Genomic DNA, 20820 nt, shown 5'->3' with positions numbered 1-20820 from the left:
CAGGCAGATCTCTGTGAGTTTGAGACCAGCCTGGTCTACAGAGCTAGTTTCAGGACAGGCTCCAAAGCTACAGAGAAATCCTGTCTCGGGAAAAAAAAATTAAACTACACACTACAAGACTGGCAAAGTTCAACAACTGAGCCTGGCTACCAAGTGCTATCTTCCCCAGCACTGCCCATTCTTCCTAAAGCACAAGCCACTAGCTGGACATGGTGGCACACATCTTTAATTCTTCAGAGGCAGGCAGAACTCTGGGAGCTCGAGGCTAACCTGGTCTACATAAACAGCACATAGTGAGACCCTGTTTCAAAACAAAACGAAAATGTTGGCCGGGTGGTGGTGGCGGCGCACGCCTTTAATCCCAGCACTCGGGAGGCAGAGGCAGGCGGATCTCTGTGAGTTCGAGACCAGCCTGGTCTACAAGAGCTAGTTCCAGGACAGGCTCCAAAGCCACAGAGAAACCCTGTCTCGAAAAACCAAAAAAAAAAAAAAAAAAGAAAAAAAGAAAATGCAAGCCACACACTAAAAGAAATATTTACAATATTTATGTGTACCTAGATTATGTAATTCAGGAAAAGAAACAAACAACACAATTTTTAAAATGGGGGGGGGGGGTGTCTACATACTTCATGAGGAGATACACTGACCAAAAAAGCATACAAAACCTTAGTTATCAGAAAAAAAATTAATTTAGCCAGGCAGTGGCGGTAGACACCTTTAATCCCAGCACTCCGGAAGCAGAGACCAGCAAGTCTGTGAGTTCAAGGTCAGCCTGATCTACAGAGTGAGTTCTAGAACAGGATCCAAGGCTACAGAGAAACTCTATCTTTTTTTTTTTTTTTTTTTGGTTTTTCGAGACAGGGTTTTTCTGTGGTTTTGGAGCCTGTCCTGGAACTAGCTCTTGTAGACCAGGCTGGTCTCGAACTCCCAGAGATCCGCCTGCCTCTGCCTCCCAAGTGTTGGGATTAAAGGCATGCGCCACCACCGCCCTGTGAGAAACTCTATCTTGAAAAACAAAACAATCTAATTTAACCTCCAGTGAAATACAAAGCTGTCATTCATTGCTGATGAAAAAGAAGAATGAGAAGTGACACGACCACTCTGCAAAACAGTCTGACAGTCATTAAGCTGAACAATCAGCAATTTGTCCCCAGATGGGGCATGGACGTACACCCGTCATTCCAGCAACTAGATAAGTTAAGCTGTTCTAAGTCATCCACAGCTACACAGTACGGCTAATGACAACCTGGTCTACATAGTAAGATTATGTCTCAAAACAACAACAAAAACTTACTTCATTGAGCCAGTGAGGCACTACACATGCCTTTAATTCTAGTACTTGGGAACCTGAATAAGGAAGATTATAAATTCAAGGTTTGCTATACGTAGAGTTCCAGGCCAGGTGGTGGTGGTGCATACCAAACATCCCAGCACTCGGGAGGCAGAGGCAGGAGGATCTCTGAATTTGAGGCCAGCCTGGTCTACAGAGTGAGTTCCTGGACAGTCCTACACAGAGAAACCTTGTCTTGAAAAACCAAAGTCAAGCCTGGTGGTGCATGCACAGCTTTAGTCCAGTTGCCAGCCTGTCTCCATAGCAAGCTCTGAGTCACCCAGAGCTATGCAGCAAGACCTTGCCTCAAAAAAATTAATAAAATAAAATAAAGAAACCAACAAACATCAGAATTCCAAACAGACACACTCTATATTTAAGAGGACATAGGAAGACAGTGAAAACTTACGTTGTTAGCAAGAAGGCCCCATCACCACATCTCTCCAGAGCCTTTCGTGCAGGAGGTTTCGCTGCAAATTCTACAAAACCTTTTCCTGTAGCTCTACCACGATCATCCACAACCACAACAGCTTTCTCTACTGGACCAAATTGTGAAAATGCTTGTTCTAGAAGCTCATTGGAAACAACTGGAGAAAGGTTCTTGACCGTGAGGGCTGCTCCATGTGTAGCAAAGCGAATTCGGAGAGGTCTGCTCTTCAGTATGGTGCCATCCAGCTCTGCTTTTGCAATTTCAGCCAGTGTTCTGGATTCCTTTTTAAAAGGAAAAGTTATTTTTAAAGTCGAATAACAAAAAAATTAAACTAGTGGTTTAAGCTCTAAGGAGACTGGGTAATACTGGGTCCCTTTTATCATCAACTTGTTCTTTACTAGGTATTAAAAATATCATTGTAAACATTTCTAAGCTTAAAAAAAAAAAAACCTCAGTCAGGATGTGTGTTGCACACCTTTGATCCCAGCCAGCACTTGAGAGACAAGAGACAGGTGAATAGCTGAATTCGGCCTGGTCTACAAAGTGAGTTCCAGGAGAGCCAGGGATGGATACACTGAGAAACCAGCCTCAATAAATGAATGAATGAATGGATGGATGAATGAATGAATAAACAAATATAAAAATGGTGTCTTTGAGAATAAGTATCAGTTTCCAGAACTACCACGCAAACAATAATTCTTTATACATACCTCAGTATTTTAGATACTGGTTGATTGGTTCATTTATTTATGGGCTTTGTTTTTTGAGAGTCTCCCTATGAAGCCTGGGCAGACCTTAAAGGCGCCCCTTCCACCATCCCTGCTTCTATTTTGTGAGTGCTGAGATACAGACATGTGCTACCATGCCTGGCTGACACAGCATCAAATCTCCACTGTCAGCCTCATTCACATTATTTGCAAACACTACCATTAGCTCTTGTAGGGTTTTGATTTCCTTTTGTTGTTGTTTTGTTGTTTTTGTTTTGTTTTGTTTTGTTTTCGTTTGGTTTTTCGAGATAGGATCTGTGTAACCCTGGCTGTCCTGGAACTCTGTAGATCATGTTGGCCTCGAATCCAGGAGGTCCACCTGCCTCTACCTCCCAAGTGATGGGGTTAAAACTATAAGTCATCACCATCCAGTTCACAATTGCTTCTTTGTTTTATAAAGACGATGTATGTATGTATGTATGTATGTATCTATCTATCTATCTGTTATGTATATAGTGTTCTACCTACAAGAAGGCCTGCAGGCCAGTAGAGGGCACCAGATCTCATTACAAGATGGCTGTGAGCCACCATATGGTTGCTGGGAATTGAACTCAGGATCTCTGAAAGAGCAGCCAGTGCTCTTAACTACTAAGCCATCTCTACAGCCCTCACATTTGCTTCTTAACAGGAAGGCAAGAACTGTTACAGTCCACAAATTACTTGCTACTTGATTCTCAATGAGACCCTATCTCTCCAAACACTGGAACAGTAAGATGGCTCAGCAGGTAAAGGTGCTTATTACCAAGCAAAATGACTGATGTTTGATTCCTAAGACCCACAAAAGGTAGAAGAGAACAGACTTCCAAAGGTGTTCTTTGACCTCTACATGTGTGATACTACTGAGAGCATGTGTGTGCACATGCGCATATACAAATTTAGCAAAAAATCCAAACAGAGGGTTGGAGAGATGGCGCAGAGATTAAGAGCTGCTTGTTTCTTCCATAGGTACTGAGTTCAATTACCAATAACCAAATGGTGGTTCACAACCATCTATAACGAGATCTGGTGCCCTCTTCTGGCGCGCAGGCATACATACAGAACATTGTATACATAATAAATCTTAAAAAAAATCGAAAGAGAAAAAATTTCCTCCTACTTGGAGATTTCACACTTTTGCTACAAGATAAGTATATATAATGAATAAATGATAAAACAGAAATATTCTTCACTGTGCCCTGGGACTTCTTCAAGAAGAACCACAAAGAGCTGTTAATTAAGAAATCTATCTATACCAGGCACTTATAACTGAAAAGAAATCTAAAAAAAATTATTTTTAAATAATAGTAAAGGCGGGCTGGAGAGATGGCTCAGAGGTTAAGAGCACTGACTGTTCTTCCAGAGATCCTGAGTTCAGTTCCCAGCAACCACATGATGGCTCACAACCATCTATAATGAGATCTGGTGCCCTCTTCTGGCCAGCAAGCATACAGACAGAACACTGTATACATAATAAATAAATATTTAAAAAATAATAATAGTAAAAGCTGACATGGCAGGGAAGGGGACGAATAGCAGGAGGGGGGAAAGGGAAACTGCAGCTGGGATGTAAAGTAAAATGAACTTACTTAAAAATAAGTAAGTAGGCCGGGTGGTGGTGGCGCACGCCTTTAATCTCAGCACTCAGGCGGATCTCTGTGAGTTCGAGACCAGCCTGGTCTACAGAGCTAGGTCCAGGACAGGCTCCAAAGCCACAGAGAAACCCTGTCTCGAAAAACCAAAAAAAAAAAAAAAAAAAAAAAAAGTAAGTAAATAAAAGGCCAGCAAGATTGCCCTGCAGGTAAAGGTGATGCCACCAAGTCTGATAACCCGGGTTCAATCCCCCGAACTAACACTCCTACAAGTTGTCTTGTGGCATCTACACTTGCACTACGTTTACATGCCCAAAACATTTACAAACACACAAATGAATGTAAAAAATTAAACTTCTCACCAGCCGGTGGTGGCACACACCTTTGATCCCAGCACCCAGAAGGCAGAGCCAGGAGGATCTCTGTGAGTTCGAGGCCAGCCTGGTCTAAAACAGCTAGTTCAGAACAGCCAGGGCTGTTATACAGAGAAACTCTGTCTCGAAAAACAAACAAAAAAATTCTCCTAAAAGTAGATAAATGTTTGCAATCTAAAAACTACATTCCTCTGGAAAATCATATCTATAAAACTATTTTTATAAATAACACTAATAAGTCCAACCTATTCAGAGATAACCAAAACATTTGTACCTTGTCTTAGTGGTTCAGGCCTATAATCCCCACTACTCAAAAGGCTGAAAAAGAGGATCATAAATTCAAAATTTAAAATTATGCGGGGGGGGGGGGGCGCTAAAGATGGTTCAAATGTTAAGCATGTATACTTGTTCTTTTTTTTTTTTTTTGGTTTTTCGAGACAGGGTTTCTCTGTGGCTTCGGAGCCTGTCCTGGACCTAGCTAGCTCTGTAGACCAGGCTAGTCTCGAACTCACAGAGATCCGCCTGCCTCTGCCTCCCGAGTGCTGGGATTAAAGGCATGCGCCACCATCGCCCTAGCGTGTACTGTTCTTGTATGGATCTGTTTTCAGTTCCCATCACCTCATGAGGTAGATCACAACCACCTCTGACTTCAGATCCAGAGAATCCAACTCCCTCTTTTGGTGGGAGGGACACTTGCATTCACATACCACCACACAGACATATACAAACACACGTAAGTAAAAATAGTAAATCTGGCAGTGCAGTGGCGCACACCTTTACTCCCAGCACTTGGGAGGAAGAGGCAGGTAGATCTCTAAGTCTGAGGTCAGCCTGGTCAACAGAGTGAGTTCCAGAACAGTCTTCTCTGTGTAGAGAAACTGCCTTGGGGGCTGGATAGATGGCTCACTGACAGCCCTTCCAGAGGACCCGCGTTCGATTCCAGTACCCTCAAGACAGGTTACAACTCTCTGTAACTCCAGTTCCCGAAGACCCATAGCAAAACACCAATGCACATAAAATAAAAATAAACTCATGCACAAATACAAATACCAAAAGAAGAATTTTAAAAGAAGCTCCAATGGAAAGCTTCCACAAGACCTCTCAGTAGTGTCTGGAACTCCAGTACACACAAGACCAAGGTCAGAGGATCCGGAGTTCCAGGTCAGTCTGGGAGATATACAGAGGCTCTCTCTCAAAAACAGATAAAACGTATACAAATTAGGCAGTGGTGACTCACAGCTTTATTTAATCCCAGCACTCAGGAGGCAGAGGCAGTCAGAGTTCAAGACTAGACTGGTCAGGACAGCCAGCACTATAGAAAAACAAGGAAAAGTCAGACACAAAGGTCTAACCGTAAAAACAAAAACCACTTCTGTGTATAATGCATGCCCCCCTGCACTAATGGTTGTTAGTGTGGTAGTTTGAAAAGGTGTGGGCTTCTAAGGTTTCAAAAGCCCAGCCATTCATTCCAGTTAGCTCTTTTAGTCTCCTGCTTCTTGGATCAAGATGTAAGCTCTAAGCTACTGCTCCAGCACCATGCATGCCTTCCTGCTGCTGCCACACTGCTCACCGCGATGGTCAGACCTCTAGAGCACATGCTACAAATGCCATGGCATGCACGTATGCCCCGGCACACACGCGGTGATAATAAAACTGCTTCAAACAGATAAACCAGGAATAATCTTGCCTTACATACTGACATTTTTCTTCTTTAAAGAAGCTGTAGGATAATACTTAAATGCTGGATTAAATCAAATACAGCGTAGCACCCATTCTTGCCCCAATTACCAATGTCAGGAGTCTGCAGACCTGGGTGACTTAGGGTAGACTGACTGTAGGCAGTCAGTGCAGGGGGAGGGGGGGGAAATCTTGTTAAAATGTTGGCGATGGAACCCTGGGCCTTGAGCATGCTAGGCCAGCGTTCCGCCACCAAGCTACATCCCCTGTCCTTCAAGACACACATCGCCTAAAGAGCAAAACGATGAAGTGGATCATTCTTTTAAGGAACAAATCCGCAGCTCAGATTTCTCATCAACTTCGTTCATTCCCCTACCTCCCCCAGTTCACCTCGTGACAACACTAATTCAGTCTGGCCAGACCGTCAACCGGGACCCCGCCCCCCTGCGGGTACCTGGGCGCTCGCAGCGACAAACCTGAGGCTGGCAGGGGACAGAAACGCTGTGGCGCCCCCACGCCGAGCCGCAGCCCCCGCAGTCTTTTTTTTTTTTTTTTTTTTTTTTGTCTCCTCGCTCCCCGCCGCAGACTCACCAGGCGGATGAAGCCGAAGCCTCGGTCGCGGTTGATGAAGACCTCGCTGGGCTCGCCGTAGCGCTCAAAGAGCCTCTTGAAGTCCTCCTCCGTGATGTCGGTGGGCAGGTTCCCCACGAAGAGGCGGCAGCGCTGCGTGTACGTCTTCTCGCCCGGCTTGAGGAAACTCTTGATGTCGATGGTGAAGCCCAGCTCCTCGTCCGGGTGCTCTTCCGAAGGCGCGGGCGGCGCCGCCTGCTCCCCGGCCAGCGTCAGCGCCATGGCCGCCGCGGCCACCGGCTCGCTCTCGCCGGCCGCCGACTCCAGGGCGCGAAGGCGAGCGGGGTTCTTCTCAATGCGTACTTGCTTCAGGTTTCCTCTTAACATCATCGTAGCGACTTCGCCCCGGATGCTGGTGCGGCCTAGACGTCGGTGCACGCCCGTCTCCACATGTATCTATGGAAACGAAGCAAGGAGAGCCAGGTAAAGGAGGGGAGCCCTGCCTCCCCGCAATCACGCCCGCGGTGGCCGAATGCTCAAAATGGCGCCGCTTCAAACTGCGGTTGGGAGAAGAGACGCGGGCTGGAGGCCCGCCCCTCCGCCACGCGCCTGCGCAAACTCCGCGCTCGTGGACCGTTTACGAGCTGGGCGCGTGCGCACACGGGGGCGAGCCGATCCGTGCAGTCCACTCCGAGGGGCCGACGCGTCCTAAAACAGTGGAGACTTCTCGGGTAGGGGGTTGTTTTCGGTTTTTGCATCTGGACGCGTCCGTGTCTGAGGCTGGCCTTGAACTTTCGATTCTCCGGCCTCAGCCCTGAGACACCAGGTCAGAAACTGCATGTAAGGAACAAATTATATGTGTGCACTACGGTGTGAAATACAATAATTTCGGGAATGTATTTACCCTTTTGAATATTATGGTAATTATCATTGGACAGGAAAATGAAAATTTGCATGTTTTCAGCACTGGGTAGACCGGGGAAGAAGGATACAGATTTCAAGGTCAGCTCAGGCTGCGCAGCAAAGTAGTGTAAAAAAGAAAAAGAAAAAAGAAAAAAAATGTCTTCCTACCTTTTTCTTGAGACAAGGTTCTCTGTATATCCCTGACTGCCCTTCCTTTTATAGACCAGGCTAGCCTCCAACTCATGATCCACCTAGTTGTGCTGGAATTAAAGATGTGTACCACACCACACCTGACACCACGGGCCACCACCCCCCTGCAACTTAACATGTTTGTAAACGACGTTTAATAAAACATTACTTCCAGCTGGGTGGTGGTGGTACACACCCTTAATCCCAGCTCACAGGAGGCAGAGATTGGCAGATCTCTGTGAGTTTGAGGCCAGCCTGGTCTACAGAGCTAGTTCAGAATAGCCAGGGCTTCACAGAGAAACCCTAACTCAAAAAAACAAAACAAAATGTAAATAAAACAATATTTTCAACAAATAAAACACCCATAATCCTAGCTAGCTCTTCGGAAGCAGAAAAGCATAACAAAAATAATAAAATTGTTAAAAATAATTTCCTAATTAAGCAATCCAATTTTATTTTTTCAGAGCTGTGACCTGAACGCGAGTCTTTGCACATGCCAGCACTGAACTTTGTCCAAAGCCTTACAATCCAATTTTCTGAAACAATTGTTTTTGGGTTTTGTTTTTTTGGGGGAGAGGTTGTTTTCAGTTTTTTTTTTTTTTTTTTTTGAGACGAGGTCTACCTAGCCCTGGTATCCAGGAATTCTCTCAGTAGAGCTTGGCCTTGAGCTCACAGAGACCCTGCCACCACTGTCTTCGCCTCCAAGAGCTGTGGTTGAAGGCTTGCACCACCTTGCGGATGTGTTGTTGATTGTTGACTTCAGACAAGAACTCCAAGAAATTACTTATAAAATTAGTATAATCAGAACCTGGTGGTGGTGGTAGTGCTCGCCCTCAGTCCCAGCGCTGGAGAGGTGCAGGCAAGTGGGTATCTACGAGTTCAAGGCCAACCTGGTCTACAGAGTAGACTAGTTCTACTACTTGTCTACTAGTAGTAATAATTCCAGGCTAGCCATGAAAGACCCCCACAGTATAGACAAACAGCTAAGCAGCAGCAATTCCAGGCTTAAACTTTGGAGCAACACAAGTAACATTAGAGCAGGGAAGTTCGACTTGAGAACAAGGGCAGAGAAGCCAGGCAAGATATCTGCGGTCAGCCGGTCAGCCATCTGGCCCCAAGCGATAAGGAACCCGCAGCTGGCCTGCTCTAATGAGAACATCCCGTTTGCTTAGGGAAACAGGATGCCTATAGTCAGCACATGTACCCAACTTAGAATATCAGTAATTCACAGAAGAGACAACTCCCCCTATGAAAGATCCCAGCTTGGCTGCTGTAACGTCATTTCACAAAGCTTTTGATGAACGACTGTAAGTGCAGAGTAAGGTCAGGGTCCCTGGCTGCAAAACAGGATATTTATATCCATAGATTTGGACAGGACATCAATTAACAGGATATCTGTTCCCATACATCTGTGCTGGGAAAGGAAAAACCACCTGTGCCCCTTGCCCCATTCCAACTGACCACTAACAATGCATTTGCTTCTGTAATCTGCTTCTGCTGCCCTCTTTCCTATAAAAAGACCTTCCCCCAGTCTGCAGGCGCGCTTGTCTTCCGAGAGACTAAGTCGCCCCAGGTACCTGTGTACTGAATAAAGCCTCTTGCTGTTTGCATCCGAAGAGTGATCTCGCTGTTCCTTGGGAGGGTCTCCTTAGCCTGAAAGACTGCCCACCACTGGGGTCTTTCAGCCAAAGCTATACAGAAACATACAGTCTCAAAAAATGAAACAAAAAAAAAAACAGAAACAAATTAGTATAAACAGATCATGAACTTCTTTTTTTTTTTAGATCATGAACTTCTATGGACCACAGACTTAACATCACAAACATTCTCTAAGGATGCGAGGAGCAAAACTTTAAGATTTGTGAGCAGTTCTGAACCTCTCAACCCTATCGAATACACTTCCTGCCACATACAAAGAGAATCCTCAAAGGCCATGAAAACTAAGCTCACATGCCACCCAAAAGAACTTCAGCAGCTTCTCATAAAAGTTAATTTGATTTATTTATTTATTACATATACAGTGTTCTGTCTAAATGCATGCATACATGCCAGAAGGGGGCACCAAATCTCATTACAGATGGTTGTGAGGCACCATTGGTTGCTGGGAATTGAACTGGGGACCGCTTGAAGAACAGTCTGTACTCTTAACCTCTGAGCCATTTCTCCAGCCCAACTTCAACTTAATATTTTTTTACAATATGAAACTCAAGAGTGGGACAAGTTCATTAGGCATCCTGCGGATGAGGTGGTCCCAAAGTCAGGCGCTGCAGGCTGAACCCTGAGATGCACTCCATGGAGGTGGGAGTGTCAGGAACGCCTGAAGGATGTGTCAGTGACTTAGGTGGCTGTGTCTCCTCTGGGTGTGCTGCAAGCCTGCCAGCGTTGGGAGCCTGTTGCGACCCAGGTTTGTGGTTAGGGTGTGTGATTGTGTGCGTGCCTGACTGGAAATGTTTCTGTGACAGTGATTGTGTCGGCACCACGTGTATAGCGGAGGAAGGGTGCTGTAACCAGGTGGTTGGATGTGTGTATCCTGCGCATAACTGGTTTGGCTGTGAAGGTGGTTGTGATGGCAGGGCACTGAGGTGGTAGTTATTGGTTTTCGTGGCCTGTGACTTTCATGTTGTTTCCATCTGGGTGATTGTCTGACGTGTGTGTGTGTGTGTGTGTGTGTGTGTGTGAGAGAGAGAGAGAGAGAGAGAGAGAGAGAGACTGACTGATTGTATGTGCTGTTTTCATGAATGTCAATAAAGTAGAATTATACCCTTGTTAAGGAAAGAAAGAAAAAAAAAGGAAGGAAGGAACTCAAGAGCTGGAGAGATGGCTCAGTGGTTAAGGGCGCCGACACCAGGTCCTAAGCACCAGGCATACACATGGTACACATATATACAGGTAAAACAGTCATTTCGTGTGTGTGTGTGTGTGTGTGTGTGTGTGTATTATAGCAGCTTTTTAAAAATTAGTAAAAGTATGAAACCTTTTATTATTAATTAAATTTATTCATATCTTTTACAATCCAACTGAAGATTGCCCCCCTCCCTCCTATTCTCCCATTTCCTTCCCTTGCCTTCCCCCCTGAAACCTATTCTTAAATTTTTATTCAAGAAAAATAAAAAATATGGGGGCTGGTGAGATGGCTCAGTGGTTAAGAGCACTGACTGCTCCTCCGGAAGACCCGGGTTCAATTCCCAGCACCCACATGACAGCTCGCAGCTGTCTGTAACTCCAGTTCAGGAGAATCTGTCATCGTTATACCAATGCACATGAAATAAAATTAAAGTTTAAAAAAAAGAAAAAGGAAAAATATGTTCATGGGACTTTGTATGCAAATCTTCTTAGGAGCTTTATTTCTTTGTGGCGGGGTCTCCTACACTTTAGGCTGACTGTGTAGCTGATAGTGACCTTGAAATCATGATCAGTACACCTTCACCCTTCAAGTACTGGCATTACAAATTTGTATCACGATGGCAAGCAGCAGAGGGTTGAGAACACGCTGGTACTTTCGATGAAATCAACAAAAACTGTAAACAAAGACTTGCACTGGTAGGGGATTAAGCATTGTACTTAGTGGTGTGGTTTTGTTCTTGGCTTGTTGTTGTTCTGTTTTGAGACAGTCTTACTAGTAGCCGTGGCTATTCTGGAACTTGCTATGTGAATCAACCTGACCTGGAACTCAGGATCTACCTGCTTCTGCCACCCAGCTACTGGGATTAAAGGTGTGTTTCTAAAGGTAATAGAAACAGAGACACTTTATTAAAAAAATAAAAAAGTTACCAGGTGGTGGTGGTGCACGCCTTTAGTCCCTGCACTCAGGAGGCAGAGGCAGGCAGATCTGAGTGAGTTCGAGGCCAGTCTGGTCTACAAGAGCTAGTTCCAGGACAGGCTCCAAAACCACAGAGAAACCCTGTCTCGAAAAACCAAAAAAAAAAAAAAAAAAAAAAAAGAAAAGAAAAGAAAGAATAGGGCATTCCCAAAGACAGGAGTGAGCTTGGGAATGGGAAGGGCACCTGCTTAGAAACCTAAACAGCGTGTAATTGTGGTAAAATACTACTCAGAAACAGACTACTGGCTCGAGGAGCACAGTGACTCAAGCAGCTCCATACTGGCTGGATGTGGTGGCGCACACCTTTAATCCCAGCCCTGGGGAGACAGAGGCAGATGGGTCTCTCAATTCCTGCCCATCAAGGACTAAAACACTGATTCTTTGAATGATTGTTAATCCCACCGAACAGGAATGAGACCACTATCACAGCTGAAAGTCAAATTTGAAGCAAACTTTAACTACTGACCAGGTGGATGGGCTCTGGGCTGGTCCATACCCAGGTTCCTGGGAAATGGACTAGAATCATGTATGGCAAGGAATTAAGTAAAATCCATAATTCATTGCATTTCCCATTAGGTCCAATCAGGGGCAAGCATACATCCTGACATGTATTTCCTGCCTACATAGCTCTTGCCTGTGTGATCAAGCACATCCAGAGCAGGTATTTATGAGACTGAAAACATATGGCTTGTTATCTCCCATAAACAATAGCCTCCCAGCATCTTATGAATATCTTATACAGGAGGCTTGCAGATCAGAGGCTTGTTTCATGGATTTTTCAAGACAGGGTTTCTCTGTGTAACAGTCCTGGCTGTCCTGGAACTTCCTTTGTACACCAGGCTGGCCGCGAACTCACAGAGATCTGCCTGCCTCTGCCTCCTGAGTGCTGGGATTAAAGGCGAGCGTCACCATTGCTCTGAGATTCTGTTGAATAATTTTCTAGGTGCCAGTGAATCCAAAGCTCAGATGGTTGGTTGTTCCTCATGGTACAATCAATGTAACAGTTCTATTTACCCTGTTGGTTATTCCTGTTCCTAGAGGTAGCTTAGTGCTCCTGTGCTTTGGTCTGCTCCCTTGGAATTTGCTATCTCAGGGCAAATTTGGCTTAGGCTGCTGGCTTTGACCTGTATCTGTAAATCCTGGTCTGGATTCCCTCCTGCAGAAGTCCCAGAGTTGGAGTTGGACCTAAGGTTTCTGGTTCCGGTCTATTGCCTTGGAGGTCCCAGGATTGGATGCGCCTGAACACGCCACAGAGGACCTGCTTACTTCCTCAGATTTGCCCTGGGACCCGCAGGGGTTTCAGGTTCCTGCCTATTCCTTTTGATGTCCCAGACCAATGCCCCAACCCGCAGAGGACCTGGCTCAGGCCTACTCTCTCTGAGGTCCCAGACTTGCGTTTGGCCCCGCTGAGATCTCTGGTTCCTGCCTATTCCCTTGGAGGACCCAGATTCACTCACGCCCAGGCTGACAGTGGTCCTGGCTCCGGCCTAGTTCCTGGGAGGTCCTAGACTATCGCTCAGACCCACTGGAGTGTTGGCTTAGGTCTACTGCCTTTAATGTCCCAGATTCATGTCTGGACCCTCAGCAGTCTCTGGTTCACTTGCTCAACATTACTCCCCTGTACCTGTTCCGGTAGAGATCATTGACTCTGGATCTGATCACTGGCTCAATCCTGATCTGCCTGTGTCCTGGGGACTGGATTTGCTCCTCGTGGAGCTTGTTCTCTCTGTGTCTTTTTTATTTTTTATTTTATTTTTTTTATTTTTATTTATTTATTTATTTATTTATTTTTTGGTTTTTCGAGACAGGGTTTCTCTGTGGTTTTGGAGCCTGTCCTGGAACTAGCTCTTGTAGACCAGGCTGGTCTCGAACTCACAGAGATCCGCCTGCCTCTGCCTCCCGAGTGCTGGGATTAAAGGCGTGCGCCACCACCGCCCGGCTCTCTCTGTGTCTTAGGTAACTGGTTCAGTCCCACTCTGGTTCACGTGGAGATTGCAGACTCTCTCAATGATTTTTTTTAAATATTTATTTATTATGTATACAATATTCTGTCTGTATGTCTGCAGGCCAGAAGAGGGCACCAGACCTCATTACAGATGGTTGTGAGCCACCATGTGGTTGCCGGGAATTGAACTCAGGACCTTTGGAAGAGCAGGCAATGCTCTTAACCACTGAGCCATCTCTCCAGCCCCTGATTTTTTTTTTTTTTTGGTTTTTTTTTTCGAGACAGGGTTTCTCTGTGGCTTTGGAGCCTGTCCTGGAACTCGCTCTGTAGACCAGGCTGGTCTCGAACTCACAGAGATCCACCTGCCTCTGCCTCCCGAGTGCTGGGATTACAGGCGTGCGCCACCATCGCCCGGCTCCTGATTTTTTTTTTAAAAGAGGTGAGTTGTAGGGCTAGAGAAACAGTTTGGTAGTTAAGAGTGCTAACTGTTCTTCCAAAGTACCCAGGTTCAATTCTTAGCATCGACATGGCAGTTTACAAGTGTCTGTAAACCCAGTTCCAGGGAATTCAACACCATCATGTAGACATACATGCAGACAAAGCACTAATGCACATAAAATAAAAAATAACTTAGAAAAGAGATGAGCTATGAAGGGGGTCTTACACGCTTACAGATAGACAAGACCTGCCAAAACCAACTCATTCATCATCATCTTTTTCTTTCTTTTCTTTTCTTTTTCTGTTTTTTCCAGACAGGGTTTCTCTGCGTGCCCCTGGCTATCCTGGAACTCACTCTGTAGACCAAGCTAGCCTCAAATTCAGAGATGTATCTGCCTCTGTCTCCTGAGTGCTGGGATTAAAGGTGTGCGCCACCATGCCCAGCTATCATCTCCTTCATCTTCTCCCTGCTCTTCCTCGACCTTTTTGTCCTCCTCTTCATTTTCCTGCTCTCTGCAGCCCTGACTACCCCCTTTCCTCTGCATCAGGTTTCTCTTAGCTCTGTAGGCAGCAGTGTTCTTTTCCTCCTTTTCCTTCTTCACAGCCTTCGTTCCCTTGTGCTGCTTGTTCTCTGCAGTAATGTTGTTCCACATTGTTAAATGACAGAATTTTTCCTGAGGGATACAACATACATGTTTACTCACTCCAGATAAGGAGCCCACAACAGGCCAAAGCACAGACACCTCCAAAGTCCAACTTGGTGAACCAGAGTATTAGGGTTACCTACAGGAATATGGGTGAGGGGACACTTGTAGGAGCAGAAATGACTCAAAGACGGCTGTATCACCAAGGCTCACCTCAGGTTGGGCGATAGTTCATAAAGCGAGGAACCTAGAGCACAGTCCACAGCCTGCAGGCAGCTCAGTAGATTGGAGATTGTCCTTTCCTCAGTTGATCTAAACTGCTTCCAGTCAGCTCAGCTGGTCTGCTCCTTCAGTCTCCCAGGAACTCTCTGAAGCTCCTTTGAGTTGCTGGCTTTTCTGTTTAAAGAGCATCCTGCAGGATGGAGTGTTTCAACCTCAGAGGAAATTATCACAGAACGCTCATCTCTCCCAGTTTCTTCACGATGCCATCAATGACGAACCAGGATGAGCTCGGTTGGGCATGGGGCAGTATTCAGAACAGACCAAGAAGAAGGCCTAAAAAAAATCTTGGACACACTACAGTCCTTGCATTTCTTTTCTTTTCTCTCATCTTGAAGGCAGAATATAGGTTTTCTTTTTTTTTTTATTTTTTGAGACAGGGTTTCTCTGTGTGTGGCTCTGGCTATCCTGGAACTTGCTCTGAAGACCAGGCTGGCCTCAAACTCATATAGATCTGCCCATTTCTGCTTCTGACTGCTAGAATTAAATGCATACACTACCACTGCCTGGCCATAATTTTCCATTTTTAAAAGTTTCATTATTATTATCATTTATTGCTATTTTGAGACAGGGTCTCACTATATAACCCTGGCTGTCCTTGAGCTCCCAATGTAGACCAGGCTAGCCTCAAATTCACAGAGATCTTCCTGCTTCTGCCTCCCAAGTGCTAGGATTAAAGTGTGGCCACTTTAGATTTCCCCTTTTCTTCAGCAGACATGGTCTGTCACCTCTCTGAGCCCCTCTTAGAGAACTAAGAAGTTAACAGAAGCATCTGGGTACTTCCTGTGCTCCCAGAAAGGAAGGTACACACAGAGAATGCGTCTGATGGCATTGGCCTCTTGGTTTCTTAGGCTCTCTCCTTTGCCTGTGTATAGTTGGTTTCTTGAAGGCACAGAGTGGCCCAGGGCCCATCAGTCTCTCACTTGCTGGGCTCTGTCTCTGGAGTTCAACGTGCTACAACCCCTGACATTTTCTAAAGGCAACCTTTAAAAGCTAGTAAAACTGGATCAGTAAAATACTCAGGCGGAAGACTGCTTTTTGTTGTTAGGAAATCACTCTAGCAGGTGATTGAAGGAAAGAGCTGTCATAGAGGAACATAGCTTCCAGATAGAGAGCAGGAAATTAAGTCAAGACAAAAGTAAGTTCCAGACTGTGATGGCACACGCCTTTAATCCCAGCACTCAGGAAACAGAGGCAAGCGGATCTCTGTGAGTTCGAGGCCAGCCTGGGCTACAAAGTGAGTTCCAGGACAGGCTCCAAAGCTACAGAGAAACCCTGTCTCAAAAAACAAACAAACAAAAAGCTGAGTCTTCCCACCAAACTAACATAAGATGATGTCCCACAGACATGCTAAGGACCTGTCTCCACAGACACGCTGAATGAATGGCCTGTCTCCCACAGACATGCCGAGTGACCAGTCTCCACAGACATGCTGAGTGACCTGTCTTCAGGTGACTAGATTTTGTCACACTGACGACACTTTACCATCACAACTGAAAACACATGTTGATTTAACCCCTCCATTCATACTAAGCAAGGGAACAGGTGCTTTTGTGTTGTATGTATGCGTGTGCAGGTACACAAGTCTTCATGTAGGTCTTTCCTGTGAAGCTGTCCATTCTATTTTTGAAACACGGTGTCGAACTACTTACCCCCTATAGGGTATCAATGATAGACCAAAGAAACAATATTCCAATATCAATTTAGTAAGTCAATAAATTTATTGGGGTTATCTACAGCAGTATGGATGAAGGTTTAGTTACAGGAGCATGGGTGACTCAAAGGCTGCTGCTGTGTCACCCAAAGCTTACCCCAGCCTGGGTGACAACTCATAGAAAGCTGCATACTTAAAGCTCCCCACAAGATCTCCTCTTCCAGTATTTTTACAATATGTATGTATGTATATGCATATTATATATTTACTGTACCTATATGGATATATTACTATACACGCACACATAAATAGAGACGTGTGTGTGTGTTTCTGTCTCTCTCACTGGGGCCTAGAGATCACTGATTAAATGAGACTGGCTTATAGGCCACTCCATCCACGGAATCTGCCTGCCTCTGCCTCTCCACCACTAACTAGGATTATAAATGCATACCACCATGCTGGCTTTTCATCCCAAGCATTTTGCCCAGTGAGCTATCTCTACCCCCATGACATGACCTTGATATGCAGCCCATGCTGCTTTTGAACTCAGTAGGCAGCTAAGGTGGCCCCCAAACCTATGGCAATCTGCTCAACTTCCCAAATCCTGGAATTACAGAATGCCACCATACTTACTGGGACTCATAGTGCTAATTTTGTTTGTGCTTGTCAGTGGAAAAGTCAACACAGCAAAAAGGTAAGTTCCATGCCATGATGAAAACACTTTTGATGTCTGACTCTTTGAAAAAAAAATTGTTTTCTTTTTGGTTTCGAGATAGGGTTTTTCTGCATAACACTTGCAGTCCTGAACTCGACCAGGCTGGTCTTAAAAGCTCAGAAATCTGTCTGTCTTTGTCTCTAAATGCTGGGATTAAGGGTGTGCACCACCACACCTGTCTCCTGAAAATGTATTGATGGCTTTCATGGACCATCCAGGGAGGATGACTCTAAGTACAAGGCCATCCTTTCTGCTATGTAGTAGAAAGTTGGAGACTAGCCTGGAATGCATGACACATTGTCTCAAAAAAATAATATAGATGGAGCAGGTAACATGGTTTCTAGCATATAATAACAACATCCCATTAAGACTAGAGAGGGCGCCTTTAATCCCAGCACTCGGGAGGCAGAGGCAGGCGGATCTCTGTGAGTTCGAGACCAGCCTGGTCTACAAGAGCTAGTTCCAGGACAGGCTCCAAAAACCACAGAGAAACCCTGTCTCGAAAAACCAAAAAAAAAAAAAAATAAATAAGACTAGAGAGGGCTCTGTTTTTCCAGAGAACTTGGGTTCAATTCCCAGCACCCACACAGCAGCTCACAACTGTCTGTAACTTCAGTTCCAGGAGACCTGACATGCATGGCAAAACACTAATTCACATAAAATAATAATTAAAACATGACATCCCATTAAACCATCTCACTGGTTTTATGTGTGTGTACATAAACACACATACTGCAAAAGGACCCCAGACCTGAGCACAACGGACTCCATCATGAAATATCATTCAGGCTGTAAAATTCAACACCTAGACAGCACCACCTACCAAAGTGAAGACAAAGACATAATCCATCAAAGTTCATAGTTCTAGGGACGTCTCTTAATGTATTAACCTTGAGTTTTGACTTCTGCAACTCTACTTCTGGATAACTGTTCTTGCTAACTGAAGTATGTCAACCCAGGACATGGTTTTTGTGTTTAAAAGTTCACCCTGAGAAAGACTTGGGGCTACAAACACCTAGAGTAGTTGCCAGCCAGCTAATCAGCTAATAAAGATTTTGTATTGGCTTAAATACATGTCTGAGTATTCTTTTCTGGTGAATTCCCCACAACAATATGTATGTATGCATGTACAGATGTATGTTTTGTTTTGTGAGACAGGGTTTCTCTGTGCAGACCTGGCTGTAGGAGGAAGCCACTTGTTCTTTCGGCTGCCCAGCTACCTTAGACCTGAAATAATCACATAGAAACTGTATTATTCAAATCACTGCTTGACCCATTAGCTCTAGCTTCTTATTGGCTAACTCTTATATTAATTTAACCCATTTCTATTTTTTTTTTATTTTATGAGGCAAGGTTTCTCTGTAGCTTTGGAGCCGGTCCTGGAACTAACTCTTGTAGACCAGGCTGGCCTTGAACTCAGAGACCCTCCTACCTCTGTATCTTATATAACACAATAGCTCATGTTTGACTGGAACTCATTATGTATCCCAGATTGGTCTTGAATTAATAACAATCCTCCAACCTCAGCTTCCCTAGTGCTGGGATTACAGGTATAAGCCATCATAAATGATTTAGACCCAATCCTGAATAATTAAAAGTAATTTTTCTTTTTTTGAGATAGGGTTTCATATACCCCAGAGTGACCTGACCCTTGCTGATTGCTTCTACCTTGAGTATTGAAATTATAGGCCTGCTGCCAAACAGGCTAATGCAGTGTTGCAAGACCAAACCCAGGGCTTTTTGTATGCTACGCAAGCACTCCACCAATTGAAACTGCATCTTTGGCTTGAAACAAGGTACAATTTAACACAAATGATTTAGTGGGTATTCTGACAAATGCTCTCACGCAGTAGCATCATTGAATGTGCAAGTGTTCCCACGGAGAAGAAAGCATCACTTAGGTCATTGTTAATAAAGACAGTTTCACAAGAAAAGCCCTGTTTTATTGCTGTGAAGAGACAAGACACCACGACCACAGCAACTCTTATATTTAATTGGGTCTAGCTTATAGTTCATCATGGTGGAAATATGGCAGTGTAGTCAGACATGGTGCTAGGGAAGGAGCTGAGAGCTGAGACCTCAAAATCCACCCATAGTGACACACTTCCTCCAACACGGCCACATCTAATAATGTCACTCCCTGTGGGTCAAATATTTAAACAGGAGTCCATGGAGGCCATTCCTATTCAAATCACAAGCCCCAAAGGTGGGAAAAAAACCAACTCATACATCCTAAGAATTTAATAGGTGATAAAATTACTATCAGAAATCAGAAGCAAGAGAAAATTATCAAATTCAGAGTGATCAGGAACCTAGATGGCCATCAAAATTTTTAGATTTGCTTATTCTTCTTTGGGAAAACATCAAATGACAGATGATGCTGGTGCGAGAAGGGCATGGAGAACCCTGGAGTCCAGGGTTGGGGGAGGCTTCGGGAGTAGCAGTAGAGGTTGTGGCTGTGGTCCAGGCTTCCAGGATTGTGGAGGTGAAGCCAAAAACAAGGAATAGAAACACATCACCAAGCTAGGCTGTCTAGTCAAGGACATGAAGTCTGTTGTGGGATATTTGTATACTGTGTGAAAATTATGTTGTTGTGATTGGTGTAATAAAGAGCTGAACAGCCAATAGCTAGGCAAGAGAGAAGAGGTGGGATTTCAGGCAGAGAGAGGAAGTCAGAGGGATGAAAGGCATCGGGGACACCAATGGAACAAGTCAAACATACATGGCAGGAGAAAAATAACCAAGCCCACAGAATATAGGTGAATAGAAATAGAAGAGCTAGTTTAAGTTTCTGTGGGCTTACTACCAAAGTCCTTGGAGATCTCAAGATCTCCCTGTTCTCCCTGTCCATTAAGGAATCTTAGATTACTGACTTTTTTCCTGGGTTCATCCCTAATGGATGAGGTTCTAAAGATCATGCCAGTGAGGAAGCAGACTCAGGCTGGCCAGCAGACCAGGTTCAAGGCTTTTGTCACATTTTTTTTTAATAGATTGACTATGTATAGTGTTCTGTCTGTGTGCATGCCTATATTCCAGATGAAGGCACCATGTAATTGCTGGGAATTGAATCAGAACCTCTGAAAGAGAAGCAGTGCTCTTAACCACTGAGCCATCTCTCCAGCCCGTTGTCACTATGTTTTGGGGACTACAATGGTCATGCTGATCTTGTTAAGTGCTCCAAGAAGGTAACAGCTGCCATCCAAGGGGCCATCATCTTGACCAAGGTTTCCACTGTTCCTACACAGAGAGACTACTGTGGGAACAAGATCGACAAGTCCCACACTGTTCCATGAAAGGTGACAGGTCACTGAGACTCTGCTGGTATGTCTCATCCCTGCCCCCAGAGGCACTAGCATCGTCTCTGCTCTTGTACCCAAGAAGCTTCTGATGATGGCTGGTATTGACTATCTAAAATCAGCCAAGGGCTGCCACCCTGGGCAACTTTGCCAACCTTTGCCATCTCTAAGACCTACAGCTACCTGACCCCCAACGTCTGGAAAAATACTGTATTCACCAA

The 20820-nt window shown here is 44.9% G+C and overlaps 1 protein-coding gene across 1 annotated transcript in view; it reads right to left on the bottom strand.

Annotated features, from left to right (window-relative positions):
* Positions 1-7256, bottom strand: part of Pspc1 (paraspeckle component 1) — a 59989-nt gene extending 52733 nt beyond the window's left edge. The window contains exons 1-2 of the mRNA XM_041633960.1: positions 6738-7256; positions 1740-2041 (exon numbers count right to left, since the gene is read on the bottom strand). Of these exons, the coding sequence (XP_041489894.1) occupies positions 1740-2041; positions 6738-7106 (671 nt within the window). The 5' untranslated portion in view covers positions 7107-7256. The remainder of the gene's footprint in view (positions 1-1739; positions 2042-6737) is intronic.
* Positions 7257-20820: the final 13564 nt, after the last annotated feature.

This window comes from Microtus oregoni, unplaced genomic scaffold, assembly GCF_018167655.1.
Source record: "Microtus oregoni isolate MIOR12 unplaced genomic scaffold, Mior012 000045F_ref0000178, whole genome shotgun sequence".
Taxonomy (NCBI): domain Eukaryota; kingdom Metazoa; phylum Chordata; class Mammalia; order Rodentia; family Cricetidae; genus Microtus; species Microtus oregoni.
This window is presented reverse-complemented; position numbering and strand designations above follow the sequence as displayed.